Below are 25379 nucleotides of genomic sequence, written 5' to 3' on the forward strand. Positions count from 1 at the left end.
GTGGATTTCCTCCCCGCAGCTGAACAGTCTCGCTTTTTTCTGTGGGCTCCCAGCTCCACTCACGCATGCTTTCCTGACTGAAAGATGAAACTATCCACTGCCCAGGAATGTTCATACTTTATGTTTCCCTCCCATGGCTTTCCCGGTTGGAGTGCTGGTGGTGGCCTTGAAGTCGTCACTGGGAACCTCTTCCGTGAACTCTCTAAGACCCAGCTTTTGTGGAGTTTCTAGTCAGTCTTTTAGCCCATTCTGCCTGGAGGAAAATGCCCCGATGACAGTGGAGCAAGTCAGGTCCTGTTGATAAAATTTGTGGCAGTAGAAAGGGTTTTTTGAGATGTTGAGCAAGTCAATTCCAGGTCTGAAGAAGCAGCTATTGGACTGATAAAACATTCCTGTCCCTTACCCTCTTTTTTCCTAATCTGTAATCAGCTACTCCATCTGACTTGGCTTCTATTCCATTATCTTACCCAGAAGTCATTTTTATGTTTTGTTTAGGAATATTTTTCTGGATGAATGTTCATGTAGCATTTGTTTATTTAATGCTCATGGACGCCAGAAGAGAACATTAGATCCCCTAGAACTGGAGTTTCACACTATTGTGAGCTGCCACGTGGGTGCTGGGAACCAAACTTGGGTTCTTTGCAAAAGTAGCCAGTACACTTAACCCCCTGAACCGTCTCTTCTGCTCCAGTAAGCGTTTTTCTGTTTTGTTTCATAAATAAAACATGGAGCTGGTGAGATGGACGGCTCAGCACATAAAACCTGACAACATGACTCAGAGTAAATAAAATCCCAGAGACTCACTTGTGTGGGGCGGCGAGCTGTGAAAGGTACCCTGATTCCTCACAACATTGTGGTGCTCTAGCGCCTGGGGCTCTCCACAGCGATCTTTAGCCGGGCCAGTTGTGTGGGTTCAGGTGAGGGGGAGAGAACTCAAGCAGGGAGGGGGGACTGCTTCCTCTGTCTCAGTTGCTGGTCCTGCTCCTTTCCGCCACTGCCACTTTGGTTGCTTGGTGGACTGAGCCAGCAGAAAACTGGCTAGCCAGCGGTGAGGGGTGTAGGGGAGCTTCTGGCAGAGATTTCGGGAGAGCAGATCTCTTCCTCAAGCGGTGGTGTTACAGCTCTTATGACAGAAGCTCTCAGACGATGGAATAATTCCTGCACACTTTTAATCCTGAACACTACTCTTAGAGTTTTTTGGATGGGTCAGTGTCAGGTACTTCCTATTGGTTTGGCCTGAGAGCTTGGGAAGACTTCATCTACACATTCGGGGGGCGTAGTCCTCTTTCTACGGCTAATCTGTCTCGAGCCTACCCTGTGGTCACGTCCTCACCTGTGGAGGAGGGACTAGGGGCATTGGGGCTGCAGCAAGTGAGGCCTTGATCTGGGAGGCTGGGAATGTGCTTGCCGTCCCTATTAGGGTTTCCGGGGATTCATCTGTCTTGATCAGAAATCAGGGTACCTTTCACTGCTTGTTGGAAGGAGAGTGCTGATTCTTACAAGTTGACTTTTCACACAAGCTGTCCTCATGACCTCTTTGGTGTTGTTAAACTTGAATATGGGAGGAAAAAAAAGACCAAATCCAGGACTGTCCGATTAAAGCAAGCTTTATTTTTGAAGTGCACCTAGAACTGGCCAGCTGGCTGCCTCACGTGTTGCGATTTGAGAGATCAGCCTCTTACTGGCTTTTTGAGGTCTCTTTTACAGGGGTGGAGGAGCTATGGGCAATAGAAAACAGCTGGAAGGGTGTTTATAGGGCAAGATAATTGGCTGCTAGAAAAAAATTACAAAAAAAAGTAAGAATAAAAGCAAGGATATTTGCCATGTGCAAAGAGAGTCATACATTATGGGGTAGGTGGGCACAGGTATAGATCAAGGTATCATGAAAAGAAGGCAAAGGGAAATCCTACACCATGGGGTCACAATTTCATTGCAAGTACAAAACAGAAACAGATTCTTAACTAGCAATGGAAACCTATTCTTGTAGGGTATGGGGATCTAACAACAATGTGGCTCCTTAACCACAGTGTAGTGGTGACTCGACTCTGGTTTCACAGAATGTGTGCACAATGTGTGTGTGTGGTGTGCCCCCACAATACATGAGTAAGCACAATAAATAAAACAATAATAAAGATACGTTTAAAATAATTCAAGGCCTAAGAGTAGAGTGCATGTTTGGCACGTCCAAGTCCCCGGATGTTATACCCAGCCCCTAAAGGGAAGAAATCAATCACAAGCATATCGGTTTTGTTATATTCTTGTATACAAGGAAAATGACCAAAGTGAGTCAAACAAGTCCCCTCGGTAGGGACATTTTGACAGTGAATGATTACGCTGATAACACAAAGTAATAATTGATTGTAGGTAATATAATCATTGAGTGACTTATTTGCTTATTGATGATTGATTTTTCCAAAACAGATTAGTACTTACCTGACACAGTTATTTTTCCACGTGCTGGAGATTAGTTAGGTTTTTTTTTTTTTTTTTTTTTTTTTTCCAGTGCTCCCTTATCACTGAGAAGCATCCCAGACCAAGACTTCAGTTGAGGAAAATGAGTCCCTGTAGGGACTGTCATACGTAATGGCTGAATTAAGATTAGAATTCAGGCCAATGTTTCATGTACTTGTGGCTGTTTCAGAAGAACAGAGATTAGCTAGTCCATAGGAATCCTTGTATTTTTGACCACAGAGTTCTTAGTTGTACCTGTACCTTTCAGCTACTTTACTGGGGTCTTATATCTACCACCATTCTCTATTGTAATCCCTTACATATCCCCCCCCCATACTAGGTAGGAGAGAAAGAAGGTTAGAGGGGAAAGATTGGGGGTACGGATCTCCTTAGACTACTTCCTGCTGATTAGGGTAATGGAGTTACTTGGGGCAAGTCCAATCTTCTTTGTCAGGATATCTTCAACCAGCAATCCAGCAATCCAGCAATCCAGCAATCTAGCAATCCAGCAATCCAGCAATCCAGCAATCCAGCAATCCAGCAAACAGTAACCATCACCACTGCTGTCAGTAAGAGGAGCAGCAGGAGGAGCAACAGAGGGAGCAGCCCCTCACTTTGCTGCATCATTTTTATTCCCCCAGAAGAGTCCCCAGAATTCCAAATGTAAACTATCTTCATCTGGCATTATCACATCCCTGCCAGAGCATGAGACAAATCATAGTCAGCTGCTGTGGACAATTTGAAGCAGCCTCATATTTCATACCTGGGATTAAAACAAAAGCACATTCACATAATATTTTGTGTTTTTAAAGGAACCAAAATTCTCAGTACACTTAGCTTTGTAAATTTTCATTTAGTTACTTTGTATAGTTATGAATCATTTTTGTTCCAGAAAGTTTTTGTGTGTTGTCCCCTGCCTCTGTGTTCCCATCCTCCTCCACCTCAGTCAGAGCTAGAGAGGAAGGAAACTGACTGGTGTTCTGTAAACATGCTCCCCCTTTTTGCATGGGATTAGGCAAATACTCACCAGATTTCATCATTACAATGCCAAATCCAACAATTTACAGAAGCTTCTTGCTCTTTTATTCTAGCTGCTTGATACTTCTTACAAGGTAAAAGCTGAGTGGAGCTGGCTGTGAAACCAGCCACCTCCTCCTAGGCCAACACTCCCTGAGAACCCAGCCTGGAACCGTCTTAATGGAAAGTCCAAGCTGGTGTTCAGTTAGCAACAGTTATTGAGAAAAGGAGAGGGGATGAACATCACCAAAGTACATTGCATGCATATATAAACTTCTCAAAGAATTAATAAAATAATATGCTAAAACAATAGAAAAGGTGGAAAGGTCAGGGGTTACTCAATAGTGGAGTTCCTGTTTGGCATGCACAAGGGGAATGGGAGTGGGGGAGGGGCTCAGAACCTACCAGTTAAAACAAACAAAAAACAGCCCACAAACCCACCAACCAACCAACAATAAAAAAAAGTCTAAGAGAGATGACACACAGACTTTTGGGAAATGGAAGGCTCTTGTCTGGAGGGTTTGCAAAGAAACAAGGTTGTAATCTCAGTGCTTAGGAAACAGACAGGAGAATTGCTACATGTCTCAGGTCAGAATGGATTATACAGTCAGACTGTCCCAAGGAAGAGTAAAAGGGGGGCGGGGATGAGGGGAGGTGTCCTAAGAAATAAGAAAACACCCACATTTGGACACTTGAGTAATTTACTCCTCTCTGGAAACTAGAGCAAGACATCCTTCTACTTACTCCATCTCTAATATGACTTACTCTCTTTACATGTTTGCTAGCTCACTAGGACAGAGAATGGAGTCCCAACAAGAGTCAACTTTGGTTCTAGCCCAGAAGGTAATGGCACATATTATTAAGCATTCAATACGCTGATATAAACGAATGACAGAAATCACCTTTCGAGCACCAGGACGAATGTGTAAGACACGAATTTAGACCCTAATATTTTCCACTCGCCAGCTCTATAATACTGGACAAGCCAATGCCTGTCTTTGTACATCATCTTCTCTTTCTGGTTAGTAGGAAGTCTATAACAGTTGACATAAAATTACATACGATCCCATGGAAAACCTCATAAATGCCTGAGGGATGCACGGCTGTCTTTTAAGTACCACTTCTTTCCATCTACTTTTTCCTTTCCTGTTTTCTTTCCCTTGCTCTGATTTTCCTCATTTTTAAAGTTTAAAATTTTTGTATTCATACATGCTTGTGTAAATGCACATGCTATGCCACATTGTGGAGGAGGTCAGAGGTTAGCTTTCCGGAGGTAAGTTTTGCCTCCCACCATGTGGACCTGCAGTCAAACTCCGCTCATCAGTGTTGGTCGTGAGCTCCTTTCCATGTTGAGCCACCTCACTGTTTCCTCCTCCTCTTCTTATTTCTAGCAAATCTATCCTCCCCCTTCCCTTTACTCCTTCTCTTCTTAGGTTCTTATTTCATGCTTTTGAATATGTCCAATTCCTTCTCATGTACTGAGTATCGGTGAGCTACCTCTAGGTAACAGAATCCCACACTTTCAAAAAAGGGCACACTATGTAGTACCTGTCTCCCAATTTGATGAGCTTCATAGCCTTCATATAAGAATGGAATCATGTGCTACAGACGTGCTTCATCAGCCAGCTCTCTGTTGCTGTAATCATGGTGGTAGCGGGCAGCAAAACTACTCAGCTCATGGCAGGAACTTGAAAGAAGGAACTAAAGTTCCTGTATTTCCCCCTTACGATTACATCTGCCCAATGGATGAACCCCTACTAGTGTCTACTTCTTAAAGGTTCTATGACTTCTCCAAAGCACTGTGAACTGGGGACCACACCTTTAACACATGGGCTTTGAAGGATTCTTAGGTAAATCATAGCAAATGCGAACTTGAGATTCTGAAATTGGACACCAAGACTAATAATGTTGTGTAGGGAAGAGGACCCCAATTAGAAAAATATACAAGGTGAGACATGTCTCTGAACTTAAGGGTTCTTTGGAAAGTTGGTTGGATGATGTTTTGCCGAAGCAAACACATGAAGGAATGTTTAGCTGCAGCAGACAGAGGCGAACAGATGTTCTGCTTAAGCAAGCACACGAAAGGACATGTGATGAAGGGTTCTTTGCTAACCACACACTTGTATTGGTCCACCTTACATTGTGTAGTTGAGTTGCGTTTGTTGGGACTCCATAGAGAGAAATGCACCAAAAAAAACTTCTGTTGGTGTGCTGCAGTTTCTTGCTGTTTCCAAGGTCTGGAACTGATTGGCAGCGTGATGTCAGGGAGACAGACACACATGCTGAGGCAAGACCAGTGGAGGAGTGACGTTTGGAGGAAGTATAAATAGGACTTGACAGTGACAGAAGTGAGCTTGGCTTGCTTACAGAGCGAGCTGTGCAACCCTCTCAAGTCTTCACTGATCTTCGCTTCAATGAGAGAGGCACAGCGGAGAACTTCTGGCATTCCTTTTGGTCCCTCTTGCCGACTTGTGCTGAGAATGAGGCTTGGCTGTATCTGCTAGGGAGTGCTATGGCTGTGGATTCGAGGTTGCTATCCCACCTCTATGGAACTGGACTGCTGGTATATCCATGAAGTGTTTGGGAGTGGATCAAGCTGCTGCTGCAGATGGGTAAACTGAACTGCCGATTTCCATACAACACAGATGGGAGTTGCTCCAAAGAACCAGGCCACTACCCCTGTATGTTTTTATTTCCCACTACTTCTGGTGGGTGGTGGGCTAAAAGGGAGGTTAAAACATTTAAGAACTGTAATTATAAATAGGTTTTGAAGGCTGGAGAGATGGATCAATGGTTAAGAGGTCTTAACCATGCTCGTCCAGAGGTCCTGAGTTCAATTCCCAGCAACCACATGGTGGCTCACAACCATCTGTAATGAGATCCAATGCCCTCTTCTGGTGTATCTGTGGATGGCTATAGCATACACATGTAAAAATAAATAAATAAATCTTACAAAAATTGTAAAAAGATACAGGTTTTTTAAAAAAAATTAAAGTTATATAAGACTTCTGACAGTTATTTGGACCTTAAAGGAAGCTGGTACCTATTTCAGGTAGTTAGGGAGAACTCACCAAGATAGTGTGCTTTATGTGTGTCTTGTAGGGCTTGGTCTAAAAAAACTCAGAGTGCTTTCCCAGTGAGAAGCTGAGAGACTTAGGTGTCAGGAAGGTGAGACACATGGCCCTGGTCTCTGATGTGAGGAAGGATGTGTCTCCATGATTAGCATAGCTCTGGCATAACTTACTGTATTTGTTGCTTTCTCTGTTGATGGGACTAAATATCTAACAAGAAACAAGGGAACAAGGGTTTGGCTTACTGTTTGAGAGCCGAGTCAGTTCCTCATGTTGGGACAAGCACATGGCTGGAGCACTCAAAGCTGTTCCACAGACCAATAGGAAGAGACAGCACAGGAAGTGAGGGCACGCTCTTAACCTCAAGGTCCAGCACCCATAGATCCATTTCCTCTGGCTAGGCCTCAGGGACATTTAGAGAGAAAAGTAGTCATTTGAAAACCAAAAAAGAGGCTTCAGAAGAAACCAAACCTTGGACTTCTGCCCCCCCAGAATGGAAGGAAAATAAATTACTCTTGTTTAAGTCTCTCAGGATGTGGCATTATGTTATGACCATCTTAGTAAGCAAATGAATACTGCAGCGTGTCTTTATTGTGTAGTAAAAACCAGAGGGGAAATAATGTTTGCTCATCAAAACAAAGGAAGTAAATGCTCGGAGGATCTCTCTCTTCCTCTTTCTCCTCTCTCTCTCTCTCTCTCCCTGTGTGTGTGTGTCTTTTGGTCTTGAATTTCAACTTATTAGCTATCTTTTCATTCATCAGTGCCATTATTCTTACTAAAAGTGTATCCAGATATCAACTTATCTCATTGTAGCAGATGTTGATTGGCTGCTAAAACGTTATTACTTAAGTATATGAGTGTTTCGTCTACATGTATGTCTGACTGTCACATGCATGTCTGATGCCCATGAAGGTCAGATGAGCCACCATATGGTGGTGGGAATTCTTCCTCAAGCCTTCGAAAATACAGTTGGGTAATTCCAGGAAATGCCTTCTGTCAGTGTAGTTTCAGTTTTCCAGAGAACAACTCAACACCTTCCCTGCTGTGTTTGTTTCAGATAAGAATGAGAGGGGAAAAAAGGCAAGCAATCCAAGGATGTGGCTTTCTACTGCACTTATATTACCCAGCCCTTTTGTGGGGTAAGTGGATAGGTGGTCTGCTAGAGTTAGTCTGTTGTCATAGCCAAAGAGGTCACAAAGAGATGACTAAGCTGCTAGCCTGGACTTTAGTAACAATTCAAACCTGTTGTGGTTGTAGGAACTTACAGTCACAGTATAACACTAATCAGTCATGTCTCTTAGGCTAAAGTTCAACATGAATTTGTCATACCTATATCCAGATGATTAATTGATCTCAGCCCATGGGGATAATGTTAACAGCTTCCTTGAGAGGGAAAATGACTCACAGGCCTTAGTTTTTAAACCACTTATTTCTTTCATTTGAGTCCTTGAAATAGCCAAATTTCAGAGTAGCTGTTATTTTTCCTAGTGGACTATACACCTTCCAATCCAGATTATAGTAAAACTCAGTGCATAGGTGACTATTTTTATTGTTATACACTTACTAAACGTGTTTTGTTCTAGGAATGTGCTAGCAAACAACAGGGACACAAATATGTGAATGAGACATACAATATGATGTATCCATAGTTAGAATGAGAAAATCACAGGGATGCTGGGTGCTCCCCTCATTTTTTCTTTCTTTCTTCTGATATTCTTGTTTCAGCTACAGAGAATAATAGTCTGATTCTATATTCCAAGATGGCTAGAGTGAAAGATAAGGATAAAACAAATAAGGGGTTAGCAAATATTTTTTTGAGAATCATTAAAAATGTGGAGGCAAATCTCTGCTGAAACAGCAGACAACAGAAGGGAAGAAGAGGAACGGAGCAAAGGAGGATGGGGTGGAGAGGGAGGGAGAAATCTGTCAAGGACTTATCAGTTCTGTAAGCGGTTTTTTTTGTTGTTGTTTTTTTTTCCTTCGGCCAACTAACTCTTTTAGTTCGGCTCTTTGTTCCAACTAACACAGCACACAGGAGCAAACTTATCATCGGATCTAGAAATATTTGGCCAGAATTTTCACATATTGATTTGTGAAACCCTGGGAGATGTCTTAATTTCTTATGTCATAGTTGTTTTCTCTAACATTGTTTACAGGGAGTATTCATGATGAGGTATTCCTATTAGCACTTCAAATACACGGACTTAATTGTCCTTAAAATCTTATAAAGTAGGTATTTTCTCCCACCCCCCGCCCCCACATCATTTTACATAAGAGAATCCTGTGGTGAGGACGCAGAAGTCAGCTTTCCAAGGTTAGTACAGCTAGGCTTTGCTGAAACCGTGAACCTAAGTTTCGTCTCTACAGTCTGTTTTCCTGCTCAACTTGAGTGTTAATATCAAAAGCTAAGAACTAGATTTAGATGCACTCCGGGGTTCATTCTTACGTCCTTCTATTCAATTTTTGAGAGTCTCATTCTTTTTAACCATTGTCATAAATTTGTGGTAGGAAATATAAAGGTGAACATAGCACATCTTCTGCTTACTCTTCAGAAGTTTATGGCTGATGAGAAAACGATACAGACTTCCCAGGTTCTCAGTCTTGCCCTTCTTTCTCCCATTTTTCCATTAATTCGAAAGCCAGGGATGAGAGCTGCCTCCGATAATTGGGAAAAGTCTACTGGAGGGCTTAGACGACGACAGGTGACGTGTACTGGCTTTTCTCTGTGCAGTGACCTCATTTATGGCCCTTTCTTCCTGTCTGAGCCTCTTCAGTTTAAAATGGCGGGATTTGTGCTAAGGTTCTCTCCCTATTAGACAGCCATCATGGCTCGCCCTTACCCTAGCAGGCTCATCTGGCTGCTCTGGGACTGTTGTTCCCGATCTTAGGTGTCTGTCCTCCCTGTGGTGTTTCCAGTTCCCCAGGGCCACCATCCCACCCTGCTCCGTGCCGGGGGAGTTGGGGAGTGGGGCGGGGGTGGGGAGTGCGTAGGGGCTGCCAGGTCCCCCAGCTCTCAGCCACAGGGAAGAGGCCAGGCTAGCTAGGCCCAGGGCCAGCATTCCCGGCCTAGCAAACCCTGAGGCAGCAAAGGCAGCTGAGGGCCCAGCGCGCGCACGGTCAGTCGGTACGGAGCACAGAGGCTGGATCCGACCACGCAGGTCCGCTGCCCCTGCCTCAAGGCCAGGCGCACCGAGAAGCGTCCTTGAAGACCGCCTCGCTCCCCCGTACAGTGCGTTTTTCCCGAGATGAAACGCAGGGTATGCACACCAGAGGAGGGAGCTGTGTTCCTCAGAGCGCGCCGGTCACGTGGGTTGCAACACCGCATGGCGGCGGCCCGCGCGCCCCCGCGTCACGGCCCGCTGAGCCACCCGGGCGCGCGCGCCGACGGGGCGGGCGCATGCGCAGGGGGGCGCGCCGCCTCTGCCCCGCGGCGAGGGTGTCTATGGAGAGGCGGCGGCCGCGGCTGCTGAGGCGGACGCTGAGGCAGTGGCGATGGCGCCCTTCCCCGATGAAGTGGACGTCTTCACCGCCCCACACTGGCGGATGAAGCAGCTGGTGGGGCGCTACTGCGACAAGGTAAAGGAGCGCGGTGCGGAGGGCGGTGCGGAGGAGCGGCAGGGTTCTGGGCGGCCTGGCCTGCGCGCCTCCCGCAACCCCCGCGTTGGCGCCGCGCGAGCCATCGCCCGCGCCCCGTCACCCGCGCGGCCCCCGAACCTTCCCGCCGGGGCCCTGGGAACTCGCGCGGGCCGCGGCTTGGGACGGGCGCTCGCGCGACTGACCTGTGCCGGGGTGAGGGGCGCTCCCGGCAGTCCGGGTCGGCCGCCGGTCCGCGTCCGCAGGCCGCTTCTGCGGTTACTAGCAGCCAGGGCACCGCTCGCCCGGCCCCTTCGGGCTCTTTAGTCACTTTGCAAACACTGCATCCTCTCTCTGGACCTCTTGACTTGCTTCCTGGCTCTACGGGCAGCGTCATGCAGCCACTGGGGCAGGCTTATTTTCCCTTCTGGCTTTGCACTGGTTTGGTTCGATACACAAGTCTGGTACACGGACTGGGAAGACCTGCACTCTTCTTTTCTGGTTATTCTTTTTCCATCCAGTTTTTATTCTTCGCGAATATTTTTCTCTTGTAGATTTTGTTCCGAGACAGCTCTTCCTCTGTTGGACTTTTTACTGGAAGCAAATGAGAGGGGCTTCTAGGAAAAGTTGCCTTGCTGTGGAACTCACTTTGGACTTTTAATTGATGTAGTCTAAGTTGAAGAAGCACTCTTGTGAAGATGAGTTGGGGACCTTTTTCTAATGATACTTCAAACTCTGAATTGTCAGTTTATGGGATACTTCAAACTCTGAATTGTCAGTTTATGTGTGGAAGTAATGATACTTAAAACTCTGAATTGTCAGTTTATGTTTGCAAGGTCATATGAGTAAATTAATTTGTTTTCTAAAAAGTGAACCAAATAAATAGTTGTTAAGTAATTATTACTTAACATAAAAAATAAATCAAATTATCAGAGATTAAATGGAATTAGCGCCACTATTAATAGTAAACAAGAGTTGTCTTTCAATCTAGAGAGGTGCTAGGAAGGAAGCCAATGTCTTCACAGGTAGGCCATGGGAAGACCAGCAATTTGAAGTTTCAGATCTTAGCATCCATGCCCCACAGCCATTTCTCTCCCTCCATTTCGGGAAAAGAAAAAAAAAAAAAAAAAAGGCCAAACCCAGTTCTAGACAAGTGTACCTTTAAACACCAGAACTATATAGGCTTATGGTTCTCTACTTGGTTGCTTATTACTTAACTCAAGCGGGTTAAAATCCTGATGACTGAACCCTAACTCAAATCGGAATCGCTGAGCCTAGAGCCCAGATGTCAAGTACAATTTAGAGCTCTCAGGTGAGAATGGGGTTCAGCAAAGGTGATTACCACTTTTCCAGGGGAGGCTTAAGAAGGCTAAGCCTTCAGCAGAGAAATATGTGTAATCTCGGTATTTTTCAGTTAGATAGTGGTTGTGTTTTTGTAATCTCTCCACCTTTTAATTTTTTCCCCCCTTGCACTGTCTGTTAATTTCAGGAATTTCTCGAAAAGCAAATGGAGAATTAAGTGAGGACTAATGGAACCCAAGACTTTTCTCTGATTGGTTTTGGGGAGAGGTAGTCCAGAGACCCTCTGGTGATATAGGGGAAATTTTGTCAATTTGTACATTTTCCTTAGCGCTTTCTATATTTCTTCTTCTTCTTTTTTCTTCTTTTTTGTTTTGGTTTTGTTTTTTTCCAGCATGGTTCCTCCTGTGTCTGGAACTCACTCTATAGACCAGGCTAGCCTTGAATTCTCAGAGATCTGCCTACCTCTGCCTGGGATTAAAGGTATGAAATATCACACCAGGCTAGTATTTCTTAAGATGTTTCAAACTGTCAAAGGATTATGACCTTCCCAGATAATCAAAATTTGTAATGTAGTACCCAGTCTCTTTTTAAAATATTGATGAAGTCATTCATTATTCTTTGGTTTGGTTTGGTTCTGATACTGTTTTTGAGGTAGTGTCTACCCTAGTCCAGGATGGCCTTGAGAACCCACCACATTTCAAAGGCTGTCCTTGAACTCCTGATCTTCATGCTTCCACCTTCTAGATTCCAGGATCACAGGCATTTGTCATTACCCTGGGCACAGTCATTTTTGTGTCTCCTCTTTGTGTTTGAGAATATTTGAATAAGTTTTGAAAATGCAGTTGACTTTTTTAAGAAAATGAGTCAAATAGCATTCATTTTGGTAGTTAAATGTTCCCTGTTGCATAAACTAATTTAATAAAGCATTTTTAATTTGGTACAGCTTTGGTCAAAATTGCCACTGATTTATCGCCAACACTAAAAAGTGTCACTAATTCTGAATTAGTTGAATATAGTTAATGAGATTATCATATATATTCATCAAGAGTATTAAAAGTCCAGTTTTCTTAACTATGAATAAGGTAATTTAGTAAAGAAAAAGGAACTGCACAGGAATTTTCATTTCTTGGAGTAAACAATGGCCAGTTGAAGGTTGTCTGGTTGTCCTTTGTGTACAAAAGTGGGGGAATGTGTTTGTTATGGCAGAACAGCCTTAAAGGATTGAGAGTGGTTTTGACTGGTTTGTCCTCTCCAGGCTTGTTGTCCTCATCTTTCATTTAACTGTGTAGATCAAGGATATTAATCCAACAACCTCCTATAGGACTGCAAAAGACAACTAGTCATTGGTTAAAACTAAAAAGCTACAAAGTACATTACTTCAAAGTATTCTAAATTTTAGCTAAGAATGTTCAGGAATTATAAATATCTCAATTTTATTTCCAGTTTCGAACTTGTAAAGCACAGTATATTTAAAAAATGATTTCTTTAGGAGCATCAAATCTGTTTTTCTATGATTTGAGCAATGAGTTATTCTTTTTTTTTTTTTTCTTTTGGTTCTTTTTTTCGGAGCTGGGGACCGAACCCAGGGCCTTGCGCTTCCTAGGTAAGCGCTCTACCACTGAGCTAAATCCCCAGCCCCTGCAATGAGTTATTCTTAAGTAGTTATAGATATTGTTAACTATTGCTATCTAATTGTTCAATGTGTTGCCTGTAGATTTTCTCATATAAAAAGGTCAACCAGACAAAATACAAGCACAGAGAAGGGAGAGTTGACTCAGAGTCCCAGCCCTAATCTAGTAGTTATTTACAACTGATGAGTTTTCTCTAATGGATTGCCCCTGGGTATAACAACACCACACTCCCCATGCCTAGGAGCAGTTGACCAATATAAAACAGACTCCATAGTTTTCTGTTTTGTGTATATGTTTTGTTTTGTTTGTCTCAGTATTTTTGTCTCATTGATTTTGCTAGTTTGTTTTCGGGGAAAAGGGTGTTATGGAAAGGTTTCTTTATCTCTGCTATGCAGACAACAGGCCTTTGGTGCAAGTAAAAGTATTGTTTGTGTCTGTGTTATACTGGGGATTCTTAGACCTGGATTGGTTAGGTGAGAGCTTTTGTAAGTTAGTGATAGAGACTCATAATGACCCAAATCAGTTTTAAGACTCCCAGCTTAATTTTCTTCATCCGAAGCTGAGATAGCTTTTGATTTGTTTTGTAACAGTCTGCCAAGACTCTTGTTTCATAAGTCACTGATCTTCCAAACTGGAGTATGTGTAGTAAAAATTTGAGCCAAATGGTAGATAATCCGTTCTCTGTTTTCTTCCCACTTTTTAGGGTTCCCTTCAATCCTCAAAACTTATTTCCATTCGTTCTTTTCTGTCTGCCCTGTAGTACTTTCTGTTGGCATTGTGAAACATGATTGCTTTCCTCAGGAGTTCACGGTTTCATATGCATTATCATCTGTGCTAATACAGAAATCCAAAGAGTGCAGTGGGAGCAAATGGAAGAAGGTCCCTGGTTCGGTCCACAGCAAGCATTGGGAGTAGTCTCTGAATTGATTTCTGAGAACAGTTTCTGATTTCTATAGAGAACGAACACACACACACACACACACACACACACACACACACACACACACACACAAATGGACCCAAGTCACAAAAAAGTTGGAGGAGCTTGAGAGATGGTTTAGCAATTAAGAGCAGTAGTTGCTCTTCCAGAGGACCTAGGCTCTATTCCTAGTACCAACATGCTAGTTCACAATGGTCTGTAATTCCAGTTCTAGGGAATCTAATATTCCCTGCAATCTTCCATTAGCATTAGATATGCATATGTGAATAGAAATTCATGCAGACAGAATCCCCCCTCCCCCCCAGCTAAAAATATTAGTGGTGAAAGCAGTTAGAGGGTGCCTAAGTTTTTCAAGCAAGGATATTAAAAGAACCATCTACTTTTATCATTTATAAACAAGGATATTTTATAACCAAAACTAAGAAGATAGTAAACGCAAAATTAAATACATTACTTTCTGAAACTCAAATGTAGCTTTACAGTTAGGGCTCCTCCCACCCCATTTTTCTACATACCTGTATTGGCATTTGGAAGACAGACATAGTAGACATAATACTGAATCTTGAGCTGAGAGGAAGGAAAGGGAGTTTAATGGATTCTTACTGCATGCCGACATTATTTCTGTAATCCTTACAAGAGCTTTGTAAGACAAGTGTTATCCCTCATTTAAAAGTGAGGAAATAGTCTTAGTGGTTAAATAACTTACCCAGCTCACTCAGCAATTAGAGCCTGAATTTTAATCCTAGAATTTTTTTCTCCTCTGAAACCCATGTTTTTAGCCTTACCTCACTTGTTACTTATTACTAACTCTTTATGAAAAACAGTTTATTTGTAGGTCATTTTTTTCCATCTGTAAATCTAGCCAGAGCCTGTATATCTCTGTTTACTGAAAGTATGATCTGGATAATTGGACAGAAAATAAAAAATTGCATCTGGGTGATAATGTTTGGATTCCTGTTGTGCATTTTTGTCCCTATTTTTTTAACTTACTGACTTTATGTTAGTTATTTTTGGCCGTCAGTTTAAGGCCAGCCTTTCTATTTTAGGCTGTACCGTATCGTGAGACAGAAAGACAGTTATACATTTTCATGTGAAAAGCACCGTGTTACTGTGTGACTGGTGTTGATCTGTGTGTCTTGTTATATGTAGGTTCTTTGTTGAATGTGGTGACCCCAGACTGTATAACTGTGCACGGTGAGCTTTCGTACTACCATAGAGCATTGTTTTTCACAGTATATCTTATGACCCGCTAGTAGGTCTTCAATCAACTTTGTGCATCAGAAATAGCATTAGAAAAGGAAAGTAGAAATGTAAATATATCCCAGAGTACCGAGGGAGAGAGTTTCTCCTGAAGTACCTTTGAAGTATTTGTTCTCTATCTGGATTTCACTCATTGTTTCATCATATTTTGTGTATTGAGAGACTAACAAGGTCCTCTGTAGTAAACAGTGTTTGTAAAACGCTTGGCTGGAGCAGCATTTCTCAGCTGAAGCACTGTTGACGTTTTGGGCTACATAATTTGTTGTGGGGGCTGTCCTCTGCATTGTATAATGTTTAGCCATGTTCTTGGCTCATACATACCCACCCTGTGTCCATAGCATTCTCTTTTGGTGACAAACTCAACTGTCCCCAGACATTCCCTTTTATCTCTTGGGGGAAAATGTTTCTTATAGTGAAATTTTTGTGTTGAGCAATTATTCTGATCGGTTACTTTTTGGGTTCAAAAAGATAGCTTTCTGTGTGGGATAGACATTTTATCTATGACATAAATTAGCTATAGAAGCCAAGTCTCTGTTGCAGAGTTTATGTTGTGTGTGGCCTAGCCTTTTTTGGTTTATGCTTGTTTGTATTTTGTGGTATTGAAGATTGAACTCAAGTACTTGTTCATGCTTAGTGTCCATGCTGAGTTTCAGCACAGATATGTTTTTAACTTTTAAGTAACTTTTGGTACCAGATTAAAATTATTTTTACATGGACAAAAATGATGTGGGTTATAGCTTATGAACCTGTTTTCCCTTTTCTTTGTTTTTGGCCTTATCTACTTATTTTATTAGGACCTGTTCTATTTTCTTCACCTGTTCTATAAGCAATTTTTTTTTCTCTCCAGAAAGCACTTTTCAAATATGATTTATTTCTTTCCCTAGCTTTAAGGTGTAGTTGATAAAGTTATATATATTCAAGATGTACAGGGGTATGGTATGCATTTGCAATGTTTAATAATTGCCCAAATCTAATTGATTAACCAGTCCGTTAACATAGTTTTAATTTGTGTATAGGTAGATAGAAGAAAAATACATCTTAGATCTACTCTGGTAGTAACTTTCAAATACAGAGTAGTTAGCTGTCACAACCTAATTCACGGGTGTATTGTATACCTTTGGGCATTAAAAGTTTATGACTGTTAGTATTTTTATGTCATATGTTTACTAAGATTTGTTTTCCCTCCTGGAGTTGAGAACAAACCTATTGCCTAGTGCTTGTTCGGGGGTCTTTTTTATTGCTGGTCATATTCCTAGCCTCTTACATTAAGACTTTTTAAAGCCCTCCTTAGCATCTCCCTCCATTTTAAGCAAAATTACCCATGAAACTATTTGTGTCTAATAGCCACTAATGAAGCTTATTTTAATCTGGTGTGGTATATCTGAACATTCTTAAAATCTGAAGTGAGAATCCCAACTCTATTATACATATTTTTAATATGGAAAGGAGCTAAGCATTATTTTTACATCGTTTTATAGTTGCAAACAAAACAGTGTTTTGTGACATGTGAAGATTAAAGTTTAAACTTTGTTGTGCTTGAAGACAAAGTTTTATAGAAATAAAGTGACAGTCATTTACGTACATATCATGTGTGGTTTCTTTTGGTCTGTAGCAGCAGAGTTAAGTAGTTGCATAGGCTTATACCCCGGGAAAATGAAAATATTTCCTGTTTGACTCTACAGAAATGTTGCCAACCCCAGTTCTAGATGATTGACGAAAGCAGTATGGTTACCTATTCGTTATCGTCTTCTGTTCCATAGGGTGTCAACTCCATGAAGGCAGAGAGTTTTATTTTGTTCCCCCATGTATCATAGCTGCTCACTCACTGATTATTAGAATAGAACATAAAGTATCTGAATTTATAAAAGTGAATATTTAATTTTAAAAGACAATAGGCATTTGTTCCCGGTTAGCATCAAGCAGACAAAAAGACATTGAGAGACAAGAGTTATCTAGCTAAATAAATGTTAGAGCTGGGTCTCCGGGAATTTGAATCTATAGAACTCTGTGATCCATGCTGATCCATGCATGCTGCCATCTAAAGATATTTAGTTAATTCTGTTCTGGGTCGGTTGGCTTTACTGCAGTTTTAGTGTTTTGCTATCTCACCACAATTCTTGCTGTGAAAGGCCAGTAAAACAGCTTAGAGTACACTCTTCTTTAGGAAAGGAAGCCTAAGAGTTTTAGTGTCCACAGCATTTAGTGTTTGATGTTAATTTCTCCACCTGTTGAATTTAACCTAAATTGTTTCCCCATTTAAAATGAATTTTGTCATTAGAATTGAACAATAGAAGTTAGATTTGGTATAGATAGTGGAAGGTTTGAATATTACTATATATTATTAATTAATAAATAGCCTCTCTAGCCCTGGAACTTTGTATTTAGAGCAGGTTGGCCTTGAACTTACAGAGATTCACCTGTCTTTGCCTCCAAAGTTCTGGGATTAAAGGTGTGCATCTCACTATGCTTAGCTTACTTTACTTTAAAAGCCAAAAACATTTATTGATGTGTGTGTTTTAAATAACAGAATTTAATTTTCTATTAAATGTGAAAGCTTGGAGTTACACTAGAACGGTCATTTTCCTTTCATTGAATGCTACAATTAAAAAAATGATAGAGCATTTAAGGTGTTACATATTTATGTCAGTTTTCTTAAAAATATACCTGTTTTGTGGATGTGGTGGCTCATGCCTTTAAATCCCAACTCTTGGGGTGCAGACATAGGTTGGTCTTTGTTGGTTTGAGACCAGCCTGGTCTACATAGTGAGTTTCAGGTTAACCAGGACTATATAATAAGACACTGTCTCCAAAAACAGTGTTTTCCAATGTTTAAACTGTAGAAGCAGTGTAATAGCATTAAGATAATTTTGAACAGAGGAAAAGAAGCCACATTATTCTAAGCTTCTTCTAATGTATGTGCCTTTGGTGTATCTGCTTCTCTTTATGACAGAGAGAGAGTAATAGTAATGGCATTTCAGGCTTGGAGGGAACTGGGTCTGATAGTTTTTATTTAAATAAACTATGTGATCCCCACTCCAATCCCTTTTCTTGTATCAAGTACTTGAGGATGCAACCTTCAGCTTTCTGATCTAGGTACTTTTAAATTTTACAACTATAAGTTGTTATTTTATGAATTTTCTTTATTTGTACTTTAATGTAATCATAAAGGAAATACTTTGTTATAAACAAACTTTAAGTGTACATTTGAATGTTTCTTGTTTACCTCTTACATCTATTAACTATGACTTTTTAAATTATTATTCAGCTTTCTAAAACCAACTTTTCCAACAACAATGACTTCCGTGCTCTTCTCCAGTCTTTATATGCTACTTTCAAGGAGTTTAAAATGCATGAACAAATTGAAAATGAATACATTATTGGTTTACTTCAGCAACGCAGTCAGACCATTTACAATGTGCATTCTGACAATAAGCTCTCCGAGATGCTTAGTCTCTTTGAAAAGGGGCTGAAGAATGTTAAGGTAAGTTGCAAAAATGGGTATGTGATGGTACTGTAATTTTTATTAGCAACTTTAAGAAGTGATATTATTTATGGAAAGATAATTTATTTGAGATGGCTAGGAAGACTGTTCGTGAGGAGTGGTTACAGTGGAGGTTTATAGCAAGGTGGAATGATAGAACTTAATTCTGAATATAAGAAAATGTAGGAGTTAAGGGCTAAGAAGCAAGGAAGGAGCCAGTGAATGGAAAATTACTAAGAGAAAACATGAGGATTCTTGTTGAATCAACTCTACAGGATTTTTGCTGAAGATAGGCCAGTGAACTAAATCTCAGAACTCTGGAAGCAGAAGGAGAATCTTTGTGAGTTCAAGGTCAGCTTGGTCTACATAGTGAGTTCCAGGCCAGCCAGGGCTATGTAAGGAGATCTGTTTTCAAGCAGAATAAAACTAACAAAATAGAATTGAAGGTGGAGAATGTCATTCAGTGGCAAAATTCTTGCCTAGCATGAGTAAGGCCTTGAATTCAGTCTCTAGTAGTGGAAAAAAAATTGAATGACAGTTACAGTGTTTATTGTATTTTATTTTTCTCTATTGTAGGAAACTGAATGGTTAAAGAAGACAATTTCAGTTGTATGGCACAAATGGTGGCACTTACTTGAAATTCCAGTAGTCAGGAAAGTCACTACTTCAAGTCCAGCCCAGGGTACATAGTGAGATTTTTTTATTCATAAACAAAAGTTAAAAAAATGAAAAAGAAAATGAAATGCATTTGTGAGTATAGTTTAGGATAGTGATGCATGTCTATTTTCTTTTTTTTTTTCTATTTTTTGGAGCTGGGGACCGAACCCAGGGCCTTGCGCTTGCTAGGCAAGCGCTCTACCACTGAGCTAAATCCCCAACCCATATTTTCTTAATTATATTTGTCTTATACAATATTTAAAAATTAATCTTAGTTTAACCCTTTTAGTTCAGTGTGACATAGGAGCCACCGTATACCCTCTAATTAGACACTTTGCTTTAGAAAAGAGATTCAGTGAGAGGGAAGATTAATCTCAAAGGACAGAAAACACTCAAATTAAAATCATTAGTAAGACATTCTACCAGTAGTTTCTGGAAGGAAAAACACTACGTAGATATCCAGAGGAGAGGTGGTTGATTAGAAGAGGGATGAATACTGCATAGTAAGAAAAAGATTTACCTTTTTATTGAATACTCCTTGGTGCACTTGGTGTTTTGTAAATTACTCATGTATTATGTAGTCATTAATTTCTGAACCAAAGTAGTGATTGTTAAAAATATAGGGGAAGGGACATGCTTGGCAATTATGTATGACCTAAGACCAGAAGAATTCTGGGATTATACAAAGTGGCAGAGGAAAGAGAAAGAAATGAGTGAGAATAGTATTGGACTTTGTATGTGGAAGAGGGCTAGGGATTAAGGCTTATCCTGAACTACTTAGATAATACAAGTGTATGTTTATTAATAGCTGGAGAAGGCATTGGTGGATTTGAAGAGCAAAGAGTGAAGTATTGTAAAATGCAGATTTGATAATTATTAGCATATAAGTGGAATTGGAAGCCATACATATGGATGTGTTTAATGGATATGTAAAAATCTCAGCAGAGTTCAACAATGAACTGAATATTGGAAAGTAATTGAATACATATCTAAGAGGAAAAAAACAGGCCAGGACAGAGATAAATTAGTACTTGTCATAGTTATTTTTTTTTAATTGCTGTAGTAAAACACCATGACCAAGAAAACTTAAAACAGTTTCTTTAGAGCTTACAGTTCCAGAGGGATGAGTCCGTAACATGCCTCCTTTCCCATGCACATGGGAGCATGCGTGCATGCGTGTCTGTCTGTCTGTCTGTCAGCCAGCAGGTATGGTGATTGGAGCTGAGAGCTAAGTATCAAATCTTAAACCACAAACAGGAAACAGCAAGTAGACTGAGCTGGAAATGAACAAGAAATGAGGATTTAATCCCTGGAAGTCTGCTCCCAGTGACATACATCTTTTAGTAAGCCACATTTCCTAAGTCTCCCCCAACAGTGCTACTAGGCTGGTGCCAAAGCCAGTGGGGACCCTTCTCATGCAGAACACCACAGTATCATATTAAATATTTCATTATTTTTGAAGGTTCCTGTATTTTTACATTGGAAAAGATGGATAAATCACGGAGAGGTGTGATTTTAATTCATATGTTAAAGAACTGTTTGGTTCTTGAGAGATGTCTAGAATTACAATGATTTACTTTAAAGTAGGAGTGCCTTGCCTTTAGAAATGTTGATATTAGGGGCTGGAGAGATGGCTCAGAGGTTAAGAGCACTGACTGCTCTTCCAGAGGTCCTGAGTTCAAATCCCAGCAACCACATGGTGGCTCACAACCATCTGTAGTGGGATCTGATGCCCTCTTCTGGTGTGTCTGAAGACAGCGACAGTGTGTTTACATACATAAAATAAATAAATCTTTAAAAAAAAAAAGAAATGTTGATATTAATATACATGGCCTGTTAGGATAATCTAAAATATATCATAGAAATTTATAGTATATTTATAATAAATATATTTGCTATATTTTAATAAAATTTAAAAACCAGGATTGGTGTTAGTAAGGAGTTCAGAGCTTACTGTTTTAAGGGCTGTGAGTGGGAGGTGGTGTGCCAAGGCTGAGTGTAGAGTGTCAGACACAGTAGTAAGAGCTCCAGCACTGAGCTGCACCCTAGCTCCAAGGACATCTTTATGCTAAAAGAAGGCCAAATGGACTTGCTTTGATCAAGCAGTACATAATGAAACAAATCTTTATTCAACATTATACCGAAGCAAGGCTCTAATTGAGGCAGGGTTCTGTTATGTAGCTCCAGCTGGTCTGGAACTTGCTATGTAGGCTAGGCTGGCCTCAAACTTAGAGAGCCATTTGTTCCTCCTCCTGACTTCTGGCATTAAAGATAAGCGCCTCTGCTTCCTGCTACATGTGTATTCTCTTTGTCTCTAGAATGAGTGTGAACAGTTGAATTATGCAAAGCAGCTGAAGGAGAGATTGGAGGCCTTCACGAGAGATTTCCTTCCCCACATGAAAGAGGAGGAGGAGGTGAGCAGAGCTGTTCTCTTCTGTGATTTTATTCATAATTTAACTGAAAATGCTATTTTGCCTTAAGTTCCTCAAAATAATGCCTAAAAGAGAATGTTCTGTTGATAGAATCAGCTGTTTTTTCTTGGGAACAGGAATAAATCCAGTGGAATTATAAAAAGCATAGCTTTTTAGAAAGGTTGCTACTTTTACTCAATGAATGACATTATTTACTTAAGAAATAAATATATTTTTATGTGTGATGGTACTGTGGTACATTTTCATAATTTTCACTAATTTTTCAGAATTTCTAGAAAATTCTGTAAGTCTTTAAATATTTTCTGTATGTCAGGTTTAAAGAGTCTTTAGTGTTTTTTTTTTTTTTTCATGAGTGGACTTGAGTAACTAAATGTTGACTTTAAATTACAGTTGTGCCTCACATATATGCAGTAGCATATCGTTGAACATACTGCAAAACAATTTGTCTTCTTTCAGTAATAAAGGATGATTAAGTATCCAATGGACAATACAGAGAAACTATCCTATGAGGACTGCATACTTTTGCTTCTCTATTAAAGTTCTATTTTTATTTTACATGTATGAGTGTTGTTTCTGCATGTTTGCATGTGCACTTCATGCCAGAGGACAACGTCTGATTTCTTGAAGTGGAGTGATAGATGCCGTGAGTCGGCATATGGCGCCAGAAGCCAGGACCAGGCCCTCTGCAGGAGCAGCAACTAGCCTTAGCTGCCTAGCTGTCTTTCCAGCCCTGCTCTGAAAAGCAAAACATTTCTTGTGCATTTGGGAATTGTCTCCTTCTACCATGGGTTCTGGGAATTGAACTCTGGTCATCTTTATTGGGAGCAAATATTCTCACCCACTAAGCCACTGTGTTGGCCTGTGGATACTCTCTTAGTTGTAAATCATTTATCGTTGTGACTTGCCGTTATGGTTTCATCTTCTAATGCCTTGGTAATAAGATGAAGTGAAAGCTGCTCTCAGAGCTCTTCCTGGGAGAGGCAGCATTGCCCTGGTGCTCTTTCTTTGGTACTTGATAGTTGTTCCTTACATTGTCTTTGCAGCCAGTGCTGAGGCCAAGGTAACTGTAACAGTCCTTTCTATCCCTCCTAAGTTCTCCTGGTCACAGACTCCCTCCCCCACTCCTCCTGACTTCTGTCTACCTCTCCTTCCATCTGGATCTCATTCCCTTTCTGTTTCTCATTAGACAACATACAGGCTTCTGCGGAATAGTAAAATCATAATAAAATAAAACAAAAACTAGTGCTCAGAATTGAACAAAACAAACAGAAGGAAAAAGAACCCAAGAGAAGGCACAAGAGTCAGAGAGCCTCTCAGTTGCATACCCAGGAATCCCATAAAAACCCGAACTGGAAGCCATATCTATAAAACTGGAAACAACAACAAAGCCTTGGTTCTTCATTTAAAAATGATAACCCTATAAGTTGGAGGTTAGGGCTGTTTTGCAGAGGAAATCTCTGAAAAGTTTCGTAGGACCCACTGAACTCAAATAATGATTTGAACTAGCAATGTTGGCTAGTTCATGTCAGCTGAGTTGAGATAGTTAGGGTTCTGGTATATTGGGTATCATACTCATGTGAGGTAAAGGCCCTTTTCTGGTAGATTTCAGTTACTCAGTACCTACCCGAAGGCAGTGTCTTAGTTCTACTGCTGTGAAGAGACACTGTGACCAAAACAACATTTATAAAAATTACATTTTATTGGGGCTTGCCTTCACTTTCAGGACTAAGTCTGAGTGTAGCAGGGAGCATGGGAGAAGTAACTTAAGTCCTACATCCTGATCTGTATGCAGCAGGTGGGCATGAAGGCACTCCCCACCCCACACACACTGACACACTTCCTCCAACAAGTCCATACCTTCTAATCCTCCTCAAGTAGTACAACTCCCCGATGATGAAGCATTCAGATATATGAGCCTGTGGGGTCTTAAACTACCATAGGCAGGTACTGGGCTAAATGTCTGAACAATAGCTCAGTGACTGATTGTTTAACAAGCGTGGTGCAGGAAAACCTTCCTGTTCTTTAAAAATTCATAGAGGCCTGCAAAATCATAGAGAAGGATACTTTATACTATGTTCTTTAAAACTTTGATAATTTAGAAGTAATAACTACAATTTTTATCTCTTTGAATGTATATTCATAATACTCAGTTTGAACCATTAGTAAAGAGTTTTGGAAAAAATAAATTGAAAACCTTTCCCCATGAATACTTTTCAATTTAGGTTTTTCAGCCCATGTTAATGGAATATTTTACCTATGAAGAGCTTAAAGATATCAAAAAGAAAGTGATCGCACAACACTGCTCACAGAAGGACACAGCAGAACTCCTCAGAGGGCTCAGTCTGTGGAATCAAGCTGAAGAGCGACAGAAAGTTTTCAAATATTCTGTGGATGAGAAGTCAGATGCAGGTAAGACTCACCTGTTTTTGATAGAACACTTTAGTAGTCAGTGCTGTTGACATTTTGTTATAGATTCTGTTTGAGGAATAATTTAGATTAGGGTCATGCTGTGGTCAGTTTAAACCATTTTCAATAAAGCTATAATTAAAGACAGTTTTTATTCAGTAGAATTTAGTGTTTATAGTCTTCCAACTAGGGTTGGCTCACATGTAACGTGTTATTTCTTAAGTGAATTTATAGGTATAAAGTGAGTACTGTTTTGACCAGTGAACATTCAGGACTGCCATGTTCAGAGTAGTAATACAGTGTCAGCCAGCTTTCTGAGCTCTCTTGATTATAGAGACAGCTTTAAGAGTTTTTATTTACTTTCACTATATGTATATGGGTTTTTGTTTGTATGTGTATCTCTGTACTGTTTGCATTCAGTACTTGCATATTCCAGAAGAGAGGGTCAGGTCCTCCAGAACTCGAGTTAGAGTTGATTGTATGCTACCATGTGGATCCTGTGAATGGATCCTCGGGGAGAACAGCTAGGTAACCTTTGGGGCATTGCTCCAGCTGCATAGTAGCTTGTTTTACTTTTCAAAGCCAGTTAATTTATAAGCATTGTCTTGACTTAGGTTTAACATAGAAATTTTGGGTTTTATAATGACATGGAATTAATTTGCATATTTCAGTTTTGAATTTTGACCCTTTTTCTATCGGCCTAGCTTACGTGCTGTTTAGAAAGTATAAAGCTTTCTAAACGTCCAAATGCTAGGCAGCAGCCGTGAGCTAGCACGGTGGCTATTCCAGGGATCAGCCATGTCATTCATGGAGAATAGTCCATCTACAACTCGTGTTTGCTGGGTTAGGGGCACTTTGGTTTCTGCATATACTGAACTTAGGATGAGTTTATTGTGAGTTAAGGAAAGGAATATTTATAATTTTATTTTTATCCTCTGATGTTTATCATTCTCTCAATTTATCTCCAGTAATGTTCAGGATAGTGAGTGAGAGAGAAGCAAAGCAAAACTTTAGTCATTTGAGAATGCATGCAAGAAGTGCAAGTAAAATAGATGTTTATTTCTTCAGTAGACTTTTATTTTTATTCATCTCAATTGTTTTGCTTTTAAAACATTAAAAAACCAGTTGGTTCTAGACATAGTTGTCCAGACCTTTAAT

The 25379-nt window shown here is 40.5% G+C and overlaps 1 protein-coding gene and 1 long non-coding RNA gene across 4 annotated transcripts in view; one reads left to right on the forward strand and one right to left on the reverse strand.

Moving 5' to 3' along the window:
• Positions 1-1589: 1589 nt before the first annotated feature.
• LOC108352765 (uncharacterized) lies at positions 1590-5230 on the reverse strand. Its single transcript, XR_015637480.1, has 2 exons — positions 5017-5230; positions 1590-3214 (listed from the first exon to the last, which is right to left on the reverse strand). It is a non-coding gene; the product is annotated as an uncharacterized LOC108352765 (long non-coding RNA).
• A 588-nt stretch (positions 5231-5818) lies between these two features.
• Fbxl5 (F-box and leucine-rich repeat protein 5) overlaps positions 5819-25379 on the forward strand; it is a 42388-nt gene continuing 22827 nt past the window's right edge. The window contains exons 1-4 of one of the 3 annotated variants that reach the window (XM_087583101.1): positions 5819-6149; positions 18511-18726; positions 21702-21797; positions 24038-24224. In XM_087583101.1, coding sequence (XP_087439227.1) covers positions 6114-6149; positions 18511-18726; positions 21702-21797; positions 24038-24224 — 535 coding nt within the window. In that variant the 5' untranslated portion in view covers positions 5819-6113. Of the gene's footprint in view, positions 6150-9957; positions 10116-18510; positions 18727-21701; positions 21798-24037; positions 24225-25379 lie in introns of those variants that run through there. The other 2 variants (NM_001401432.1, XR_015636607.1) reach the window with 2 other exon arrangements.

Source organism: Rattus norvegicus, chromosome 14 (genome assembly GCF_021556685.1).
Source record: "Rattus norvegicus strain SHRSP/BbbUtx chromosome 14, alternate assembly SHRSP_T2T, whole genome shotgun sequence".
Lineage (NCBI taxonomy): Eukaryota > Metazoa > Chordata > Mammalia > Rodentia > Muridae > Rattus > Rattus norvegicus.